The 23794-nt window shown below is 39.2% G+C and overlaps 1 protein-coding gene across 1 annotated transcript in view; it reads left to right on the top strand.

The window, feature by feature from the left end:
* Positions 1-23467, top strand: part of gucy1a2 (guanylate cyclase 1, soluble, alpha 2) — a 37080-nt gene extending 13613 nt beyond the window's left edge. Inside the window, exons 5-9 of the mRNA XM_061046396.1 lie at positions 9833-10045; positions 10602-10874; positions 12732-12875; positions 19218-19372; positions 19626-23467. Of these exons, the coding sequence (XP_060902379.1) occupies positions 9833-10045; positions 10602-10874; positions 12732-12875; positions 19218-19372; positions 19626-19845 (1005 nt within the window). The 3' untranslated portion in view covers positions 19846-23467. The remainder of the gene's footprint in view (positions 1-9832; positions 10046-10601; positions 10875-12731; positions 12876-19217; positions 19373-19625) is intronic.
* The last annotated feature ends 327 nt before the right edge of the window (positions 23468-23794 follow it).

Genomic DNA, 23794 nt, shown 5'->3' with positions numbered 1-23794 from the left:
AGAGTGATCAGTGTGTGGATGTATATATAGTTGTGGGGTAGATGTGAGAGGGGCATGTCTTAAATGGCACTTCCCAAAATATTTACGTCATTTTTGACATAAATATGTCAGTATTATGGTTGGGAATGCACGTGATCTGGTCAAACAGTCACTGTGTCTCCATTTATCAACAGTCAGTGACTTAACGATAGTGATGTTATGCCGCAGCCTGCTCTAGTCTGTGAACTTATTGTTATTCACAGATGGATTTTTGTTTTGAGTTTGTAATGTTATGTAAGGAAGGGATGGTTTCATAGGAGAGCAGTGGTTGTCTGGGCATTACTACCTTCTAACAAAAGCAAGAATATATATTTTTTTATCATTTCCTCATTCATATGATCTGTGACATAAACATGTGATCTGATCCAGTGGAAAACATCTTACAACACAATTCAGACAAATTTAAATGGAAAAAAATGCAATTTGGGAAAAATAGATTACACATCCCTAAAGACAGAAAATGTTGGGAGGAGAGAGTTGGGGATAGAATGCAGCTAAGGGCCGAGGTCGGATTTGAACCCACAGCCACTGCAATGAGGACTAAAAGCCTCGACTCAAGGCGCGCGACTCAACCTCTAGGCGATTCTGTGTCCCGCTTTAGGCTAATTCTGAGAGTTGCCCTCTCTGATCAAAGAATCACTTTAAGCAATACTTATGTGAATGGATGGTTTGTTATGGAAGCAAATCATTGTCTTATCTTTGCTCTGTTATTACGTCTTAAACAGCTGTGCCAAGTTACAGAAGTGCATGACAAAACGGCAGAAATAAAGCTTCCCCAAATAGGAATATGATAAACTTGTTTGTATCATTCTGTCTGTAAAGACTTGAATGAACAGCATTACAGATCTGCAGCCAAAGACAGATGGCTGGTCTTTCATGTCATGTTTCCCCCTCTTTGTCATAACGCTGTGAGCACTGGTCTTTGTCCTGGCACATAAAAACAATCCACAGACAGTTAGCAGACTTGCATTGCGCTCCAACAAGTTAGTTACTATTATGTCAAGTAATTGTTTTTTCTGCAGGATAAGTGGGATGTTCTCCTTTGTTTTAATTCAGGTCCCTTCAATGCAGCAGAGAATGTTTAAAGTAAAAAAACATTTATAGATCTTCTGTATAATTAGAGATTATGTATTTCAAAATATTATGTATAGGCTGTGTGTGACTACTGCACTGAATTAATACTATAGTAAAACTAGTAATTACTATTATTATTGGAGGGGGGGGGGGGGGGGGGGGGGGGGCAGAAAGTTGGTGGCCGTATCCGAATTGCCAAGTACGTACTCAATCTTTCAGTAGGCAGTAGTCAGTACCTACTATCCGTGCTGCATACTGTTAGTACCTACTATTCAGTAGGCACACACAGTAGGCAGATATTTGTTTCTACTTCGTCTGATTCATTCAGTATGAAAGTGACGTCATTTACGTTTCCCAGAACCGGCCGCATTCACCCGTATTTTTTTAGCTTTATTCAAGAAGAGTAATGCGCATATACAGTCAGGTAAACAAAAAACAATATCACAATGTAAATCAAGTAAAAGGCAGATTAAATAACTAAATAACATACAGTAGCCTTCATAAAGAAAAGTACAAATGAAAGACAGTAATATACAGAATATAAAGTAAAATAAACCAATAAAGACGCTTTTAAATAGTGAAATCATTATTTAAATAGAGGGAGAACGGTTTTATAATAATGCAGACATTTGTTATATTTTCTGTTGTTAATTTAAAGTAGTGATTTCAGTCGGGACTTTAACTCTAGATTAAAAATTTATTCAATTAATCCACGCTGGTTTGTTTTGATTTGGAAGCGGACGTGACGTGACGATTTACGTTTAATTTCGCACAGCATTTTGGGTGGTAAAATACAATTCATTTCCTGAAAGCACGCATCCGATCCATACTGCATGAAACCCGGAAGTTAGTATCCATACTGAAATGTTCAGTATAGTGAGGTGGACCCAAAATATGCATACTGAATGACCATGAAAATTCAGTATACTTAAACTCCCTACTGAATAGTACGTACTGCATACTGAACTGTGGCTATTCGGAAAGGGCCATTGTCTTGATTTAGAGCCTCCTGGCGGCGGAATCTACATACTGTGCCTTTAAATGACATCATTAGAAATAACATTGCCCACGCTTCTTATTGTTATAAATAGAATGCTTGATTTTAGTTACAATTCACTTGTTATCCAAAGCGACGTACATCATAGAGTAGGTACAACACTAATCCATTCATACACCGCCACAGTAGCAGCGTGAACAATGCAGGGTTAAGTGTCTTGCCCAAGGACACATCGGACATGTTGCTCAGCTGGGGATTGAACCCTAAACCTTTCAGTCAAGAGGCGATGACTCTACCACCTCAGCCACAGCCGCCATTTGATTTGAGGAATGCTTGATTTGTGATCACTATTTTCATTGCTTTTTGATGTTTCCATTGTGCTGATCACTTTGTCGTATGTCATTGACTTTAACTAGCAGATCAAAATGAAGCATTTTGAATTGAGTTGAAGCCTTTTCAAATTCCAGAAGAGTGTGGTTTGATAAGGTAACAGAGAACCTGACAGGAAGGTTGGTGTTTAGATTATGTGCAGTGACCCTGTTATCATCTCTTTCATATGTAACGTCTGCACATCAAAGCTGGTGTCACCGAGTCAGCGCACCATATGCTACTCCCAATGATCAGACAATCAACCAGATACTTGACAGATTTGTGTTCCAGAATGTGTTTTGTATCCCCTTATCTTTTCCATATGAATCTTGTGTCACCTGGTCAGAGGCACAGAACAAAAGGAGAGAGAGGGAAAGAGAAGGATACACTGACATTTTCACTAGAAAGGGCAGGAAAAGAAGGCGACAGGCCAAGGCAAAGAGGCCACAAAAGAGCTCCCCCCCTGTGCTGCAAAGTGTGTGTGTGTGTGTGTGTGTGTGTGTGTGTGTGTGTGTGTGTGTGTGTGTGTGTGTGTGTGTGTGTATTTGAGTGGCCTGTGGTGGATTTGCAGTTTGACTTCTTCCCTTTCTTTGCCCAGAGACTGTGGCTGTGCAAGGGACAGTCAAAGACCTACTGAAAAGGTCAAATTGCATCTCTGTGCGCCTTTTTCTGTGTGAGCACTGTGGTCAGCACACAGGGGAGAGTACACACTGTCACAGCTCTTCTCTTACCAGCACCTAGTCGTGTTCATTACTTTTCCCTCATACAACAGTATTAAATCAATTTGAGGTTTCACAAATGATGGGAAATACAGTAAATACAAGTAAAGGCTGTTCCATCGTGTTATTTGTTGTTTTCTACAATCCCACACTCACTGATTTAACCTCTTCAGCTCTTCTGATCCGGCGGAGGTTGCTTATTTGCAGGTCAGGTTTGTTGGCAGTTCTTTACGGAAGCTGCGAGCAGAGCTGACCTGAGTTCTGAAATCAGCAGACACTCGGCTTTTTGTGTTTTTTTTACTCGGTTGCCAGACATAAACACGCAAAGTTACACCCTCACTTTTTGAGCTGTGTTGAATTGGATGCTCATCTTTTCTTTCTTTTCAAAATAGCTCAATGAGACATAAAACAGAGGATCTATGAATCACAACACCTACCTCTCCTGTTGTGATGCCAGGGTTGTAAACATCTAAAAGTTGCCAAACTCTTGGGTCATGGAATCCAAATGTTGGTTGGGATTAGTCAGTGCTTTTTTTTTTATTATTGTCAGTTAGGTCTAAGTGATCAGTGTATATGTTTGAATTGTAGCCTGCACCAACAGTTGTTGTCAAAATGACATATGCTAGTATTCAGATAGAAATCCTGATCCTTTAAATGACATTTTTACCCCATGTGATAGGTTTACACAGATGCAGAATATTGAAGAAATTACTTCTGGAATGAGGAACCCGGATGTTGAATTTAACAATGTTTTACTTGGTGACAACTTCTGTATTATATTTGCAGGGGCTGCTGAATTGGGGTTGTTTGTGTGCGCATATGTGCACCTGCATGTCCGAGTACAAAGGGAATCTTGACATTAGCACCACCTTTGATCCAGCTGTAGATAAATCACTGCTTTGATGGTTTGTTTGTTTGTTTAGGAGAGAAGGCTTAGAAAATCACTTCCCTCTCTGTGTCTGTGTGGTGTTGGTCAATTTACAAAACATAGTGAATGAAAATACAAGGGAGGAGGAAAAAGACACTAACAGTAACTCTGCTTAGTAAAGCATGAGCAAAGCCAGACCTAATTACCGTAATTAACTAATACAACAGAAAAGGGGCAACATTTTTCAGCAAATCCACATTAGACTTTGTTAGCTCATATGCTAATTTTAAACAACAGACAACCTTATTTTGCTCATATCTCCATTGGACAGTGTTACATGTTACAATAGTAAAGGTGTAAATTCAAAGCTTACTTACAGCAAATAATGAGTATAGCTAACAATCATTTCTGCTTGGAACTGGTTCGTAAGCTGTATCGTAGCTGTTTGTTTTTGTGTTTTTACAACAACTAATCCATTGTCTTTTCAGTTGCTAATCAATGGAGGGTGAAATGAAAAGCCAGATTACACACGCTGGTTTGACCTGAAACTGTCAGAGAGAAACGGATGGCATTTGAGTATGCCTATTTGTGAACATTGTTTCAAGTGTGTGTTCCTTTACTCTGGCTACTAAAGGTCCTTTATTCATTATCATCAACTTCTTATCGACTGATAGCCTGTAGACATTTATTTCTATTTCTCGTTCGTATCGTGTAGTATGGCATTCACTCGTTTGAAAAAAAGATTGATGTAAATATCTGATTCAAGCACAGTGAAATGGATCCCACACGTTTCATTGCTGATTCTTTTATGAAACATAAAGGTACGAGGTAGCGCTGAAGTGTTTATCAATCGCTAAGACTCTGTGTAAGAGAGTGTGTGTGTCAGGAGTGGTCTACATGGGATGTAAGAGTACTGAAGAATATCGCAATGGTCTAACACGATAAGAACACGGCAACACTGCGTAAGTGTGTGTTTGTGTGTCTGTGAGAGAGAGAAGGACAAGAGAGGCTGACTCATTGACTCTTTGCAGCTCAGTGCTTGTTCATATAAATGAGCGTCTGTTGACATCCCAGAGTCTGCTTACAAAAGACAATCCATTTGCTGTCCACCTCTCACCATCCTTCTCTCATCTCTCTCCCTCTCATACCTTGTTACCATTTTTCATGTCCAACAATCTCAGCCCCCATTCTACTTACTCCTCCCATTCATTTCCTGCCTTAATTTCCACCTGTGGCCCTAACTGCTGTTTTTTTTCTTCAGCTCACTGTTGCCTATGGCGATGGCATGCTGAAGCTGTACATGATTTTGTACACTCAAAGTCAAACGTGAACACTGTAGTGTGCATTGCTCATGGCTTGCTATTATAAGGCGTAACATTAACATGGAGTTGTTGTGTACAATTCAAACCTCAATCATGCGTACTAAAAAAGACAATTGCGCACAGATTGACTACTAGGAGTCGGATGGGAGATATACAGTCCTCTCTGCCAAGTCACAAAAGAGATATCAAATTAGATTACTTACTTAAACCATTTTAATTGGATATATTTTTCAAGCATGAATTGTGAGAAAACATTTTGTTCTCAAGTAAACATCTTAATCCACATTTGTTTTACTTTTGTTTTTTTATGTTATGTACTTTGTAAAATGAAGTAGGATATAAAAAATGTAGAAAATATGTTTTTTTTTACTAGGCATCAACATTGTATGTGTTACAAGTGCAGAACTGCCTTGATGAAAAATGTTACTTTCTTGTGGTGGCCTTGAACAAGTGCTAAGTGTAAATGTATCAACTTGGTATAAAGAAGAATCACTACTACACACCAGCCTCCTCTCACATCGAGTGTATTTTTATCAGCTTTTGTAAAAAAAACCCACATTTCTTACTTTTGGCCTCCCTCAAGTTCAATCATTATTGTCCTGTTGCTTCTTTCTCACTATTTTCATTACACCTAATCATGCTTTCATTACTTGTTTCACCCCCTCTATCCATACAGCTCTTTCTAAAAGGTTGCTAGTTTTGACATTTGATGAGTCCCCTCTATTATTTTCTCTTTTTTTTTATTTGGCCTTACCAACACACTTTCTCTGCCCAACCCCCCTGTTTCTGTTGCTTTCTCTCCCAACCACCTCAGTGTTCTACTTTCGCCCTTCCCTTCCTCCTTCACTTACCTCCTCTGCCTCTCCTCTGTGCCGGGATGACAGAGATGCAGGCAGCGAGAGAGGAGAGTGCTGAGTTAAACAGAGACACACAAGTAGGACAACACAACTGCCTCCAGGGTGTGTGTGTGTGTGTGTGTGTGTGTGTGTGTGAGTGTATCTGTGTTTGTGTGTGTGTATCAATGTTGATGTATGTGTGCATCAGTATGTTTATGTGTGCCTGTGACAGAGTAGGACAGTAAATGAGCGTGACTGAGAAACAAAGACCGACTCAAAGGTGGTGTGAAACTATAACTCTGCCTTCAGGTTGATGAATAAAACAGCTGCTTGTTGGACATTTGATTAGGTGAGGTTTTCAAACAGTGGTTACAGATACGAAAAAATAAAATACCAAAACAATGAAACTAAAACGACGATGAACAGAAATTGTCAGGATGTCTGAATGATGCTGTAATGCAGGGCTACCATTATTTGAGGCCCTAAAAGTCGGGAGACGTTACTCTGAACTTTGTGGATGCTCAGGTTTCAACTGACTATTCAACTAATTCAGCTGGTGCTTGTGAAGAGCTTACCTCCAAAATGTGCATGGCTGCTGTAGGTGCTTCTAGGAAACAGACTTTGAAGCACAAAATCTGTAGAAGCCTCATTTCTACAAAATCTCACATTGTTTTCTCCATCCCTGAATGTTCAAAATACCAGCGACATCCCCTTGATACTGACTTGCCACTAGTCTTGTACAAGCCACATGTCAGTTGTCCCAAAGTATTGAACTTGTTTTTATTGTTATAGTCGTAATAATATTTGGTGGGTAACTTTAAATCTAAACTTAATGGCAACTTCAATCCTATTTTTGGACTCCTGGATCTTATTGTTTTTACTACAAATAACATTACATGCCAATAGCCAAATAACGTAGTGCTGGAAATATCTGGAAATGATAAAACAAATGTGAATAAGTACACTGTAACCCACAATAGCAGTCTTCTTAGTTTTCAGCTAAGAACACATTCAGCGATGCTTATCACGAAAAGCCTTTTAATAGTTTCGCTTCATTGTGCACCACAGCTGTTTTGACAGGTAAAGCGGTTACACATAGATACATATTGCGCAACTTTTGTGTCTCCAAAATGCACGCTAAGGAGCTTAAGGCAGCATTTTTAGAGCTAGCTTTCTTTTTTAGCATGTGCTACTGAACATTAAATGAGCATGTGCATGTTTTAGTGGTTGCACTCACATGGCTGCTCTCAACTCTCATGTGACACCAGGACTACTGCTGTGTTTCTCAGCGCGTGTAGATGTTGAGTATACAGTAAGGAACTGTGAAGATGAAAAAGAATGTGTGTTCTGCATCACACTTAGTTGTGTGTTTCAGTGAAATACTGTGTCTTGAACTTATACCCTGTGGGTTGTAGACTGCATATGTCCACATGTATGCATATGTGTGTTTATGTGTATGTATGTCAGTGTTCCTGAGAAACAGACAGTCAGAGGCAGAATGTGTGTCTCTCTTTGTGTGTGTGTGTGTGTGTGTGTGTGTGTGTGTGTGTGTGTGTGTGTGTGTGTGTGTGTGTGTGTGTGTGTGTAGACTATATGTATTATGCAGACCTAGGAGAGCCTTGTGCTATAAATAAAACAGGGCTGCAGTGTGCGAACTGGCGGAATAATCTATCTGACACTATGGAGAAAGAAAGAGAGGGAGACATAATGTAAGAGACAGAGTAAAGAGCATAGAGAGAGAAAGAGAGAAAGGCATGAATGAAAGACAGATGAAGATGAAGGAAGAGAGAGAGAGAGAGAGAGAGAGAGAGAGTGAGAGAGAGAGAGAGAGAGAGAGAGAGAGAGAGAGAGACCCTAAAAAGAAGCTAAAGAAATGAAGGGATGGGAGCAAGGGCTGAATAGGAAAGGGTGAAATCATGTAGAGGAAGAAGAAGAAAAAGAGTGGCTTATCCACAGGGCCTCAAGCAGAGGTAGTTACCCCTGTGAAACAGCTAAGATTCATATTCAAAAGGACAGTAATGCCTCTCCTCAGAATCTCCTGGGGTAATCAGCAATACATCCCTATTTCAGTCTCCCTTCAACTGCAAGAGGAAGTATCTTTTGTTTGCATTATTCACACCTGACTGAAAGAAAATCAGCAGGTGCAAAATGTTAAGAAACGAGTGAAACCAATTCTTTATCATACTCTGAAGTTACTGCTGGCTTATATTCTGCATTTGCAGTAATCGTACTATAATGTTATTGAAAAGTACTATGAAACCTCTTTTTTTCGTCTTGATTTGTGCTGTTGTTCACTTCTTTATTTGTGTTGTAACCACTCAAATACTAAAGTCATACTTCAATGATATGACCTTTACATATGATCATAGCTCATGATATGTCGCTTGAGGACATTTGAACTGACTGTATGACTCAAACCAGTGACATTTGGATGATGACAGGATTGTGTATTTCATAATTAGGTCACTGATTTACCCAGTTCTTTGTACAGGTAATGCGTTATTATCAGATGTTGTTACATGAGGTTAGAAGTGTCTAAAAAATCATATCAATCAGTGTTGTTTTAATAATAATCAGGGTTCCACTATAATGTGTGCATGTATACATGTGTTATGTGAATGCATTTGTAGTAGGTGTAAACACATAAAGCTGATGTCTGCATATCTTGTAGAATACAAGTTTTGACAGTAGACATCAAGTTATGAACTTTGACCTAATTTACATCCCGAAGACTTTTTGTTTACCCTTGAAATACAAAGGTATTGATCACTTTATAAATTGTCTTTTACTAAATAATGATGCATTACAATATTTATTTCCCCCTTTTAGAATACATTTTAAAGGAAAAAGCTACACACCAGTGCTTGAGCTCTATAGGACAAAAGGCAATGACTGTGTGTGATGTAGAGAGATTTAATGGTCGACGTGAGCAATGGTGTGGTACAAATACTACATAAACAGTGACTGATGTATTGGATCACATTATTTAGAGAAATCCAAATATCAAGTGGACATGATATCCATTAGGGCTGGGTATTTCCCACAACCCCACGATACAATACGTATCACGATACAGAGGCCACGATATGATACGCATCCTGATATACATGGATTTTGGATAACGCCCATGTCCTACACAGAATTCACTACAACAGCTGTTCTTTATTGGTGAGAATAACAGCAGAGGCATTTTAAGGATCCTACAACTTAAAACACTTCAATTAAGGTCTTCAGGGATCCTAGAAATACATTCAAATATTTTAATCCCAGAGCTATGGCTATGGTGTTGTTGTGAATTGCAGCCGTATCGATTCTGTTAATCTGCATCGATACATGTATTTGCAAGGAGCACATGACGATATATTGCCACATCGATATTTTGAGCACAGCCCTAATGTCCATAATAACAAGTGGCACCCCATCTAAATCTTAATGTACCATATCTACCTGGAACAACCTGTCTCAGTATTTCTCTATATAATTAGGAGTGTCTGTATGTTTGCACATGTATCACACAGAACTGTATGTAGACCTAGAATAAAAAAAAACTAGACAAGGCAAATAGCCTGACTTTTTATCTAACATCATTTGAATGCTCTCTTTGCCAGGTCATGGAGTTAAAGGGTCAGATGATCCATGTGCCCGAGTCGTGCTCCCTGATGTTTCTGGGCTCCCCACGTGTTGATAAGCTGGAGGAGCTGATGGGCAGGGGCCTCCACTTGTCAGACATCCCCATCCATGATGCCACACGAGACGTTATCCTGGTGGGGGAGCAGGCCAAGGCCCAGGACGGCCTGAAGAAGAGAATGGACAAACTTAAGGTACATCGGTTGTCAGTTATTGTGCGTTTATTCATATTTACACAGGAATGTTGCTCCTGGGACATACTTTTAAAATTCACTTTTTCAAAGATCCTTTTTGCAAGTTATTGAATCTTGACCCAAGCCAATGCATCTGTATCTCAGTAATAGGTATTAATAGAGCACCATTCATACATTGAGCAATTCAAAGGGGTTTACAGAGTTGTCATGACAAGCATCAAAAGAGATATGACATCAGGCAAAATGAAGACATTAACATATCCAAAAGAAAGACAGACGTATATCATCGTGACTTGCCTGTCTTGAGAATGTTAAAGTATTGCATCAGACATACTTGATGTTATTAAGAAACTCACCCACAGACACAGTTAAGCATATGCAGATAAACACGCCCCAAAATAAATCAAATTAATACGTGAATACATTTACATGCACCAGCAGTTTTAATTTGGCGCAGTACTCCCACATCCCTGCTTCATTGTCATCAGTGCATTCATCAGAGGAAAGCACGCTGAAGAGAACACTGTTAATCTTCTTCTCCTCTCTCTCCCCCTAGGCCACTTTAGAGCGGACTCATCAGGCCCTGGAGGAGGAAAAGAGGAGAACCGTGGACCTCCTTTATTCCATATTTCCTGGTGATGTGGCACAGAAACTGTGGCAGGGTCAGCCAGTACCGGCTCGCAAATTCGATGATGTCACAATGTTGTTCTCAGACATTGTGGGCTTCACTGCAGTGTGTGCCCAGTGCACACCCATGCAGGTCATCTCCATGCTGAACGAGCTTTACACACGCTTTGACTACCAATGTGGCATTCTGGATGTTTATAAGGTCAGTAGATGCGAGGTGCTCACATCTTCTTTGTGTGTTGTTGGTGAATACCTGTTGAGACAAGATGTTTTGAAAACGCATAAATCACTGGGTGGGGGTTTAATGTGTTAGGATTATAAAATGTTACAGTTTCATTGGTTTGTGTAATAAATGAGGTCATCATTAAAGTTAAATTGATTTCCAGGAAGATACAGACCCGCTCTCATGGGGTCTTCAAGTGTTAACTGTTGTGTGAGATCAGTTAAATCTTTAGGGTTTTTTCTGCGCTGTCATTTGTGGCTGTTCTCGTGCTGTGGAAAAAGTCACTGATCAATGTGGGAGCTTAACAGAGATGTGTCAATATTGTCCATGTGACTGTGCGGCTGTGGGCCTAGTTACTCACTTCACTGTCGTCCACAGCATTTTCCTCATTCTTACTCTCTATCACCAGAACAGTTATTCTCTTCTTTTTCGCTCTTTCAATCTTTGTTTCCCTTCATCCTCGCTCTTACCACCAATTCATCTCTAATCTAATTACCGCAGTCTCTGTGATAACGAGGTATACCTGCCACATTGCGTTAAAAACATGCCATTCCTCTGTGTTATCAGATATGTCACGCTTTACACGTCTGTTGAAAAAGAAGGAGTGGTACATAGTCAAAGATAAAGGGATTGAGAGAGTATAAAAGAGGGTTTATGTGTGAAGTCGTCAATGAGTGAGTGTGTGCGTGGAAGAGAAAACAGGAACAGGAGGGACATGGTGAAGAGATTGAGGCACCCATATGTTTCCATTGTCATGGTTACTGTGGAAATCATTTAGCCCATGGCAGGCCTAAATGAGGCCAGTTTGTCTCCTAGTTTTTCCTTTTCTTCTTCATTTGCACTTTTTTTTTTCTTCACAAGGACCGTTTCTTTTTTTCTTTTCTTTTTGTACTTATAAAGATAGCATCACACCTTGACAATGGCACTGCTTGTTTGCTTTGTTCAAATGGGCTCAGTTTGCAGTATCTCAGTTTTGTGATGAGCTAAATAAGGGTATGCCAAACACAAAATGTGTTGTTAAATGGAAAAAGAAGAAGCAACTTCCACAGCAACGCACAATTCAATGTTTGGACCTGTCATCGTTATGCAAGTTATTTAAAAAGGGAAAAAAAGCAGCACGTGGGAAACAGTGCACATTTGCTAAAAGCATCAAGAGACATGGTTTCTTATTGTCTATATACAAATCCACTGATAATTTGCATGAATTTAGCTGTATAAGATTACACCTGACTGAAGCTGATCCGTGGTTTATCAAAGGCTTAAGCCCTGTTTTTAAAATTCTTCCCTGGTGGGATGTGTTATCTATATCAAGAGACGTGCATGAGTTTTGTCTCTAATGTACAAACGGGTATAGGTCATAAACAACATGAAAAGGATTTTTGTTCAATTTTGTTCTTGTTTCCTGACAAATCAACATCCACCTACTTGCCATACCATAGCTGAAATATTCTATATAAGTATATCTGACTCTGAAGAAACAGTAACTGGAAGATTCAAAGGAATAAGCATAGTAAGGGATTTTCTTCATCTGCAAATGTTTGTATTTTTCAAGCTTGGTTTTTTGGCTTGTCAGACTGGGTCAGAGGCAGAGCAAGCCGCCATAAGCAGGTTTATCCAGATCCCTTCAACTGTTCACCAACTGTTGTTGTAAAGGATGTAGGCCAAGAGACTGAGACAAAGAGATTCTGTAGTTCTTATATAACAAGAGGAATGAAAGAAGAGTTTTTCCGTTCTACTACTTAGTGAAGCGGGTATGAGTTATTTCATATACAACTGAAAAAACTCACACGTATTCATTTGAGTGTTTCTGCACCTCCTCCTCCATTTCTCAAACAGATCGAGACAATAGGTGATGCCTACTGTGTGGCAGGCGGACTCCACAAGAAGGTTGATAGTCATGCAAAGCCAATCGCACACATGGCTCTGAAGATGATGGAACTTTCTGAAGAAGTGTTGACACCTGATGGGAGACCTATTAAGGTGAGCGTTTTTAGTCACTCCTTCAAACATTCTTGGTCAAATGTTTGAATCTCTTTTTTATGTGTTGCCTCCTTGATTTGTTTTGTCCCCCCTTCTTTTCCAAGCTGAATCTCATTTTGTGGCATTTTCAATTCTTAACAGGTTGATTATACATGCCTTTTTGCCAAACCAATGACTGTATCTCAATGTCCTTGTATATTTAGTCTTATCCTTTTGTCTTAGTGTAGTTTATTATATATAAATAATCTTTTTTCCTGCTTTTTGACTTGATACAAATCCAAGTAAAGTTCATAATTGCCTCTGAAAGAAGAGGCTAACTTTCCACTGACTGATTATAAATATAAAAGAATCCTTGTGACTAAAGTTCCTTTATGAGTGTAAAAACACATACTGATTACTTAAGTCTCAACATTGTTGTGTCCCCAAGATGTTATTCTTGGCTTGTAATGATTTTTTTTACGTGTGTGGGGAGAGGGGTGTGCTTCAACTTTGACCTCAGATCAGACGAGACAACCCGCTGAATTTAAGCATGTTACTAAGCAGTAGCAATAGCAATCTTTTGAGAAATACTTTGTGCCTCTCTGATGGACATTACATTTGTCAATCAGCATTGAGATACGTTGCGTAATACAAGCTTTAAGCACCATGAAACACATTTTTTTCAGAAGGCTCCTCAGTAGTGTGATCATATGATTACAATGCTTTGACAGTGGGTCTGTTTTGCCTGAATGGATCTTTGTTTTGAATATGTTTGTGTCAGTATTTGCACATCATTTTATTTCAGAAGGCATACCAAAAGCCAAGGTTACAGCACTGGAGACACTATGTGCAGTTGCTATGGTAATACAGGGTGCAACCTATGCAGTTTCCATGGTGACAGCATAATGACATATTTTGTTGTTTAAGTGGATCGCATGTAAAAAGGGGGAAGATAGATGAGGAAATCTGAAGTAAGATATGTACAGAAGGTTATTTAAAGACTGGATTCACTGAATCTATTTTTAATTTAATAAAGAGCAACACCAACTTAATGATGCCTAGTTTTAAGGTAAAAAAAAAAAAGTAAGGATTTACTTTGTTTAACTTTGGATGTCCGTTCCATGTGTTTACAATAAATTAAACAAGAGAAGTGATGGACATTTATATACGGTCTGTTTATGACTGGCCCTTAAGCCAGCTACCCATGTCACAACACCAAGAATTAACAATAAAGCTGCACACCCTGCTGAGTGTGTGTACCATACCTTTGTCTATTAGGCATGTGCTAATCATAGCACTGACTGAAGAGGAGATGCTGCTCCCTGAGAGTTTTCCTCACAGCTTATGAGAGTTGTGACAATTTTGATTCTGAAGGGAAATTCAGTTCTGATCAATTGCACGTTTCTGTTGTGCAGATGGTTAATAAAGAAATGTGGATTCCACTTGTATCCCTGTTTAAATTCAACTCTGCAGACTCAGAATAACGCCAACCTTGCAATCTATTTGCTAATGTGTGTGTTTACAATGTGCCCAACTGCCTAAAACAGAATATAAAACCCATAATAAGACACCAATATCAACGTGACGTTTTGTACCACAATGCTTCTAACTGTGGTATGTGAGTTTGTTTTTTAACTGTCTAAGTGCTGATAGTCTTCTATCTTTTCCTCTCCATACCTCAGTCATTCACTTCTCTCTAATTAGACCTGCTTTACTTTCAGTTTCTTTATGAATCATATGCTGGTTAATCTCTGCTCATTAAGTTAACCAAGTCAGTGATAAAATCAAGTTTCACCATCATAGTTTATTTTTTCCTGTTAGCAGTTTTACAATAATAATTCTTGTAGAAATCCATCAGATATATAAACTGATGTAAAATGGCAAACACTGGCTTTTAAAAAAAGATTTAAAGATAGAGCTGGATACGATATTGTTTCTTTATCATTGTTAAATTGCTTTGCCATTCCCCCTAAACGGATTGCCTGCTGTCTGTTCGTTTTCTAGCTGTTGCTGTCTTTATGACTTCTTGATTTGACCTAAAAGGTGTCCATCACCTCATTGATTTCAAAACGTCTTGCAGAAGGATGCAGGGAAAATTTGCCAGCAAGCTAACACTTGTGCGATTACAGAAATGTTGATAATCTGTTCACTTTAAAGGCTTACTATGGGATTTTTTGATCCAGCAGATGTCGCCCTTGAGCACCAGCATGAAACCAAAACAACTCGCGCTGCATTGTTGTGTTAGCATGCTAATGCTAGCGATCTTTATTATGCTCGTATCTTCACACTGCATGTAAATTTACCTGAAATGAGCGTGATCTAGAAACACAGTTAAGCAGTGAGTACAGTATGTTATTCTTCTTTTCTCTAGTCCCTCAATTAAACAACTTTTATACTCGAGGGGAGGAGTCAGCCGGCCGTCCTGGCGATGTAAACAAACTGAAGATAGGACACGGAAAGCTCGGAAAGCATCACAGACAGTGGGACTCGGGTGTTACACCCATTGTAGACAGTCATTACTCACAGAGTTATTTTCAGAGGATATACTTGATTTATATTATATTTAAGTGTGAAAAATGGCATTTAAAGCCTTTAAGGATAAATAAATGAAGGTGATGTTCATATTTATCGTCATGAGAAAAATCCTGTCTGTGTGCAACAGCATACATATTATTCAGTTGCATGAAAAGTAAATGAATATACTTATAAAGAAGTGAAGGAAAAAAGCCGATGACTGATTAGATAAGTTTCAAACCCTCATGAATTCAGCAGAATGCAAAGTTAACTCAGGATATAATTTATGTATATAGACCATCAGTCCAGTCTCCGTCAAGGTCGTCCATCACTGTTTGGTTGCCTTGGTAGCATTATGAGACAGGTCGTTTTCATACAAAGGTATTACCTGATGTAGTTGGATATTACGTCTGCTTTGGCACAGGTCATATTTAAAACAAATGTCTTGATCACAAAAACATTTTCACCAATGTCAATGTTGAATTTCTGTTTTTCTTCTTTCACTGTTTTCAGCGATATTATCAATCAATCAATCAATCTTTATAACAAATGTTATCTTGTTATCACGTTTTACAAAGAGCAGATAGAAGACCTTACTCCCTGTTATGCTACAAAAGTAAATTGAGCTAGGGGAAGATGGGATGAGATGCAGGAAGGATTTCTCCTTTGTATTCTTCGCGTTCCTGTTGTCCACACTTCCTTGCCGCTGACCAGGCCTTGCATGATGAGGACGGCAGTGGTTTTTGATGGCGACACAGTCTGACGGTGGAGGCTGGGCGTCAGGCAGGTTGGGTGGTATCAGTGCCCACTAATCTCGCTGTAGGTCGGGGGAGCTCCATCTACTATCGGGACAAGGCCTCCTCCAGAGTCGGGCTTGCATAAAATAAAACTTCTAATAAGTACAAACATGCTTTTTTGTTTCATGACAGGACGGCACCTGTAAAGAATCCTTCATTTTTCAGCATTAGGTGCTGTTGATTTTGACTTGTTTGAAAAATATACATATAAACCCAGGAGTAAAATGTGTTTGTGAGAGAGATAGCTGCTTATTAACAGACAGGACACTGATGTCCATTTGTCTGAGAATAGAAAGGCCTTGCCAGGCATTTTTGGCCTGTTCTCTGGTTCTTCCACTTTCTCTCTCTCTCTCTCTCATCCCACTTCCCCTCTTCATGTCTCCCTCCCCCTCTTCTCCTTTCGTAACTCTCCCCTCTGCAGCCTCTCTTGAACTCACTCCCATTATTTTCCTCTTCTTGCTTGCTCATCCTCTCAGTTTTTTTTTTCTTGTACTCTTCTTTTTTTTATATATATATATTTTTTTCCCTCTGTTATGCTCTCCTCTTCCTTATTCCTCCTCACTTCATGTTCATATAGAGGAGAGTTATAGAGGTGCTCAACACTTCAACGTGATAAATGCTGTTCACTGAGTGCACTCCACTCCAGCCAATGTTGCACTGTTATGCAAACTAACATGAGAGCTGTGAGAGAACTGAGAGTAAACGTTCAGCGAGAGCAATAGAGTGATCCGGGGACACGGAGAGAAATAGACAGAGGTGCGAGAGACAACAACATATATGTTTCCATTCGATTGCAGGCCTGTAGCACGATCTTTGTGCATGTGTGCTGGTGTTTGAGTACGTGAGTTGGTGTGACTAATAGGTATAACTGATAACTGAGTTTCCAGTATAATTGGTTTGTGTCACGTAAGCTACTGCAGTGTATTACAAAAGTTCTACTATATTCATCAAGGTTATAGGTTTTCTACACTCATGCACTTTAACTTATGTCAATACTGTTCATTTATGACTCTGTTTTTGCACATTTACATTTAATCTTCCATATTTAATCTTCTTATTTAAGACTAGTAATGCTTAGTTAAATCCTGGTTGTATATATTCACATTCTTAGTTTTGATATTTTTAGTACTTATTTACTTTGTATTTAATATGATATTATGTTTAGATTTGCTAACATTGTGTTTTTTACTCATATTGTGTGTTTGGACAACCTGCTGCTCCAACGCCACAATTTCCCAGTTTGGGATCAATAAAGTAATTCTATTCTATTCTATTCTATTCTATACTAGAGATGTGTGGAGTCATCTGTGTGATCAATTTGAAGGCAAATGTTTGGTTACATTTTGAATTGTATAATATTATGCTATTGTTATCAGCTAGGGTAGATTGAACAACAATATCAACTCTCTGTATAACCCAACACAGTTGAACAACACCCCAGTCTAACTCTTCTGTAATAACTTCAAACGCTTGACATCACTGCATTAGTTGGAGGGAAGGGCTTCTAAACTAGAAACTGAATGTAAATTAAACAACACTGACTCCATGAAATCTCCATCCTCTCTCAGCTTCTTTCTCAGTCTCTCTCCATCTCTGCGTCCTTCTGTCAGCTTGGCCAGAGGCTACAATATGATTGGTTGTCCGTGCTGCTGCGCCATTCGCTCATTGGCTCACTGAGGGCCATGTGCTGTGAATGCTGACTCACAGCAAAATAAAGGAGTAGAGAGGAGCATGAACGTTACTGTGTCTGTGTTTTGAGACTAAGAAATAAAGAGGATAGTGGGCGCTGGATGCAGATTTGTTTGTGTGTAGAGCGGTTGTCTGTCGGAGAGACAGACAGAGGAGTGCATGGCCATCTGTAAGCAGTTTAGCTGAAAAATAGGTCACACAAGTGCACCTACCAGATTTCCTCTCTCGCTCGCTGTCTCTCTCGTTTTCTTTCTCTCTCCTCCTGTACTGTCAAGGTTTCGCCTTCTAAATATAGTTGCAGTTTGTCTCGCTCTCTCTCTTATTTTCCTCTCTCTCTCTTTCTCCTTTGTCTGTCTTTCTGTCCGTCCGTGCTCTTTCTACCTCACTACCCCCATTGCCTGTTGTTGCCATGACTACCTTGCAGTATGCTGGCATGCACACAGTGGCGTTGGATACCTAGGTGATGAGATGCTCAAATAGATCATTACAATTCTACTGGATTCCACTGACTATTGTGTACGTGTGTTGCGTGTGTGTATGCTGTATGTATGGTGACTTGATCCCAAGTGGAGGAAATCAATAGTTTGTTGAGTGGCCATGAAGTGGTAAGGTCAAATTGGGAAAATGGCCACATAGCTCCCACTCTGCCATCAGCCATTTAAAAATTCATATCTCAGCCAGATTATTATGCTGCACAATAACTGTTACCAAGGAGAGAAAGAAGCAATTATATATCTGATTTATTTCCCTCGGCGAATCTTTCTATTTTAAGATTTCATCACTTCAAACATGTACTTGAAATCAGATTAGATAACAGCTACACTAGTACAGATTTATGATTTCCATTGCTCATCTCTATTCAGTGGATTGATGTGCACACAGCAGACCTGTGGTTCAAAGCAAGGCAAGGTTTTGAAGCCCGGCCATGTGACCTCTTACATCGCTATGACCGTTTGCACATGAAAGTGAAACAGGAATTTCTCAGTTCCATTTTTGATTTAAAGGGGAATTCATCAGCGTCCTTGGAACAAAATGTCTGTACTCATTTGAAAAGACCTTCAACCATTTAGGGCAACACAACCTGTGATGTAGCTGCGTGGCTCTTTTTAATCAGTCATCGTATTCAATCTGCCCCATATGAGTTTTGCCCGACTATGAGCAGGCTGGTCTATAAATCTGTCTGAACAATGCAAATAAAGAATAGATGGATTATATAGGCTATTAAACATGGTTAAGAGAATGACATCTTTAGAGAGGACTTATTAAACTATTTGCAAATTAAACATATTACTGGTGGTTTTTGTTAATTTTCTATTTACAATCTTCTCTTTGTTCTTCCCCCTCCTCCCTCTCATTCTCTCAGCTAAGGATAGGTATCCACACAGGCTCGGTGCTTGCCGGCGTGGTCGGGGTTAAAATGCCTCGGTATTGCCTGTTTGGGAACAATGTGACACTGGCCAGCAAGTTTGAATCAGGGAGCCAGCCAAGGTGTATCAATGTTAGCCCCACAACTTACCAGTAAGTTACAGCACTCATCGTACAATGACAAAAGATGCATGGACAGAAAACATATATGGTCTAATTTTTAACTCTGTTGCTATAACTACAAATGCTTATAAATGCCTTAGAATGCAATGTGGCTTATCTTTTCATTCCTATATACTGTATATATGTGAGTATGTGTACATGAATTGAAATATCAGTCAACTATAATAAGTTGCTTTTTTTACCTTCATGTTTGAAGAAATGTCTTCTCTCCTATTGTCAACAGGTTGCTGAAGGATGACCGTTCTTTTTCATTCGTCCCTCGATCACGGCTGGAGCTCCCAGAGAACTTTCCCAAAGAGATCCCAGGGACATGTTACTTTCTGGAGGCAGGGACTTCTCACAGCCATGCCTCGCTGACCAGCTCTCGCTCGGCTCCCCCAGCCTCTATGAGGAAAGTCTCCTACAGCATCGGGACCATGTTTCTAAGAGAAACAAGTTTGTAGGGTCGGAGCACAGACTTGTATTAAGTGACACTCATCATGTGAGGGGGCGAGTTTTGAACCTGTTTAAATGTGCAGGAAATTAATTTCACAGATCTATGGATATGCAAATGCAATGGATGTAAACTTGGATTCAGACCTGGGCGATGACTTTGAAACTTTGAAAATGACTACGAATGAAACTTTAAAAGATTCTCTCATCATTGGCGGAAAAAAAAGGAACAAAAGGCCCTCATCCTCCTCTGGAGAGGGGGATATGCTTCAAACGACTCAAGGAACAGCAGCTATGCTCGTTTCACGTAGACCCTAAAACAAGGACTGACTTGGTCAATTAGCAGAGAAACCTAAATATAAAACGTGATGATCTTGCTGGTTTCATGAGCTTCATACCTGGTATCTAGCTTTCTCCATTGGCCCTTTCTCCCAGGTGGCTCTCAACAAGGCTTGGAGAAAACCTGGACACAGACTGGTGTTGCACTGGTTAGAGATCAACAGAATTGCGGAAAAAGAACAAATCTGCTTTCAATTCAAAAGTGGATGATGACCAGTGACGACGTATGAACTTTGAAAAGATGGCAACATCCCACAAATGTTTGCTGTGCATCATGGCCTCTTATACAGGGAAGTCAACTGATAAAGAACAATATAACTCCCCCTCATCCCCCTCTAACTGTTACTAAATCCTGTCATGCTCTACCAAACTCAAATCTAACATCTGCTGCTCCTTACATCAACCCACAGCAGGACCAGGTTGTGGGGTCAGGGGGACACACTGAGAGGCACATTCAAGTAGATATGTTTTAATAGGAGTCAAGACAAGAAATGCCAAAATGGCTAGGACTAAGCTAATCTTAGAGCCTTTTCTGCTTCTAACCTATTGCAAACTATAGCCGACAACAGTCCAGCCAATTCATCGCAAGTAATATGTTAGGACTGAAAATTAAACCCAGCTCTGTGCCTTTTTTACCGCTTAAGTCAGGACAAGTAGAAGATGAATACATTTGTAATATTTGAACCGAATAAAACACAGGGAGAGCTTCATTTATCATCTTTTAATTTGTTGAATATTTTTTAAATTTCTGTTCAGCTACAACAGAGAGTGAGCCTCTTTGATGACGTTATGATATGTGCCAAAGGTTATGAGTCACAAATTTGAACCTGTGACGTCAACTTATGGTAGGCGCCTTGTCCCATCCCATCAAGCTACCAGGACACTATTTGTGTCTTACTTTTAGAAAGATGTAATCAGCTCTCCTTAAATAGTTCAGATATTAGAAATTCTGTTTTGTTTTCCAGACCAACCAATACCAATAATGCCCAGAAATATTACTAATACTGTAATACTTAACTAACATATGCATAGTCACAGGAAGCATGCTCAACATGGTTCCCATTTTTTTCCCCCATTGTTCTCAGCCATGTGGATATAAAAGCTTTCACTCGCCCCCCTGCAAGGAAATTCACTTAGGAGGAACCTCATGCCTTCCAGATACATCCACATCGCTCAATAACCCAGAAAATCTGTCAGAAGTTTTTGTCTCAGAGAATAGTCAACATACATTTCAAAAGTGAAGGGATCATGAAAAAAGGACTTACAGTATTTCAGAGACTGGGCACATTTGGATGATTTACACAACACACAAACATGGCTGCCATTTCCCTCGTTGACATACATGGATGTGACTCTAATTACCGTACATGTTCATAAGCATTAATTAAGCATTAGGCTCCATGAAATGTCAACAGAAATGTTTTTTATCTAATGTGTATGCAAAGATGAATCAAAATCACATTCTAGTTTCAGCGTATTATTGATGAGCTTGGATAAAATTCTCTAACAATTTAGTTAGTTTAAATTTAGACAAATGGTATAACGTGTAACGATATAACGATTACCTCCTTGGGGAAAATGCTACAGCATACACAATATGGTTTAACTGACGAATAACATGATCACTCAAATAATAATAGCTTCTCTTGAAAATTGTAATACATATTAGTGACTATAGGAAACTGTGGAACTGGTTTAAATGAACTTTAATTGACAAAACTGCCCACGAATGTGTAAGCTGCCACAGTATGTCACTACATTTGCCAAATGACCAACTGGTTGCTGAACCTCTTAAATGATTCAACGAAAATGTGCCAATTGATTTCTGAGACACCACCAGCACAGGGTAATGTTGCTGCTAAAGTAAATGTGTGCTACCTGCTGTCTGTTGTGTACTTGAAGGACCAACACATTTTAACACTTTTTCAGCTATGTGGCATTGACAGCGGATTCATCAGGAACATGAACTGGCTATGCTATGTTAAACACAGCTGGAAGGGAAAACATCAGAAGGATAATTTACCTCTGACACAAAGACTAAGGACCATCTGGCTCAGTTTCACCATCTAAGAGACAATGTGCCCTCTAACTGAGATAAACACCAGCATAATACATCAGTGTGTTCAAGCAAGGATGGTAAGATGAGAAGCAGTGAAGTCCAAAAGGTATCTGTTTGACCTTCTGACTGTTTGAGCCAGACATTTTCTACAAGTGCCAAAAAAATTCAGTCAAAGGTCATCATGCGATAAAATAATCAAATTCTCTCATCAGATTCTCTGTTAGCGTTACCATCACAAGTTTTGAAGCCCTTGCACTCATTCAGGTCTTCATACTTTTTGTCACTTAGAGTAGACACTTTTGAAAATAGTTTTCCATACAATTTGTAGTCCATAGAGACAACATGGACTTGGAAAAATAACAACAACAGATAAATCCAACCATGTAGCACACACATGGATAATTTTATCCTGAATATCAGGTATTATAGCATAACAGAAACATGTATTTTAACCAATAACTAGATGCAATGAAGTGTTAGGACTATAAAACATATTTATATAAATTGAATTAAGACACATTGAAATTCAAAATCTTAATAAGTAGCTTAATTTCATTTTGGAGCTCGCTACACCTGTTGGATAGCAGTGAGATGTTAACAGTTAATAGCTCTGTTGTAGCAAAGCCCAAATGTTTCACGAGACAAAAAAGATCTATAATCGTGATGTTTTTTTGTGATAGTATACAAAATCAGAACTATCAACATCCACCTGGGACATCTGTAAGTCATAAAGTTTATGTTCACACAAGTGATTCAGAAGAAAGGCACTTTGACATTTCTCTTTATAGTTAGATTGACAAGCTGGCCACGGATCAGTCAATTCTGATTCAGTATAAATGGTCAAACACACTAGAGAGCGGTTCAAGTTTTCCCAGAACTTAGAGGATGTTTCCCATGTCTATAAGGCCTGGGAAAGTGGATAACAGTTAGCCTTAATTTGCCCTTAAAACAAATTTGAGTATAACTTCACATCTGTTTAGGGACCACACGGACCATTAGGCTATATAGAAAACAACATTTTTTCAGAGAGGTTCCTAAAGTCTTGCAGGTCTATTTTAGTGTGATCAAAAATCCCACATGAACAAATTGACCCCTTGGCGGTCCCTCGAGCATTAGTTTACTACAGAGGGTTTAACATAAATCACTCAATTAGTAACAATGACGTGTAACTATTTGAAGACGATAGCAACACAGCTGCATTGTAACATGTAGACAAGATGAGATAATATTTGAAGAACAGCTTAGCTGATGAACTGCCTTCGTAAACCTTTTCTACATTGTGTGTCTGCTTGTTTTTAGAGGTTTTTAACATTTTAAAAGGGTGGTTTTGAGTTGCCACAGACCCAAAAGTATGCGTGACTGTTGGTTCAAAAAAGAAGCCATTATAAACACTTTTGAATCTGCCATGAGGGACTGATTTTACTCAGTGTCGGTATGTTAACTGATCTTAAGTGTATTTGACGGTTATGTTATTGAGCTCAGGTTAACGTTTTCCTGAGGCAGCCTTTCACACATATTGACACAGAAGAGTTCCCTGACCCTGCTGTTATTTCTACCATACA

Source organism: Labrus mixtus, chromosome 9, assembly GCF_963584025.1.
Source record: "Labrus mixtus chromosome 9, fLabMix1.1, whole genome shotgun sequence".
Classification (NCBI taxonomy): domain Eukaryota; kingdom Metazoa; phylum Chordata; class Actinopteri; order Labriformes; family Labridae; genus Labrus; species Labrus mixtus.
The sequence above is the reverse complement of the archived record's forward strand: the minus strand, read 5'-3'. Positions and strand labels throughout refer to the sequence as shown.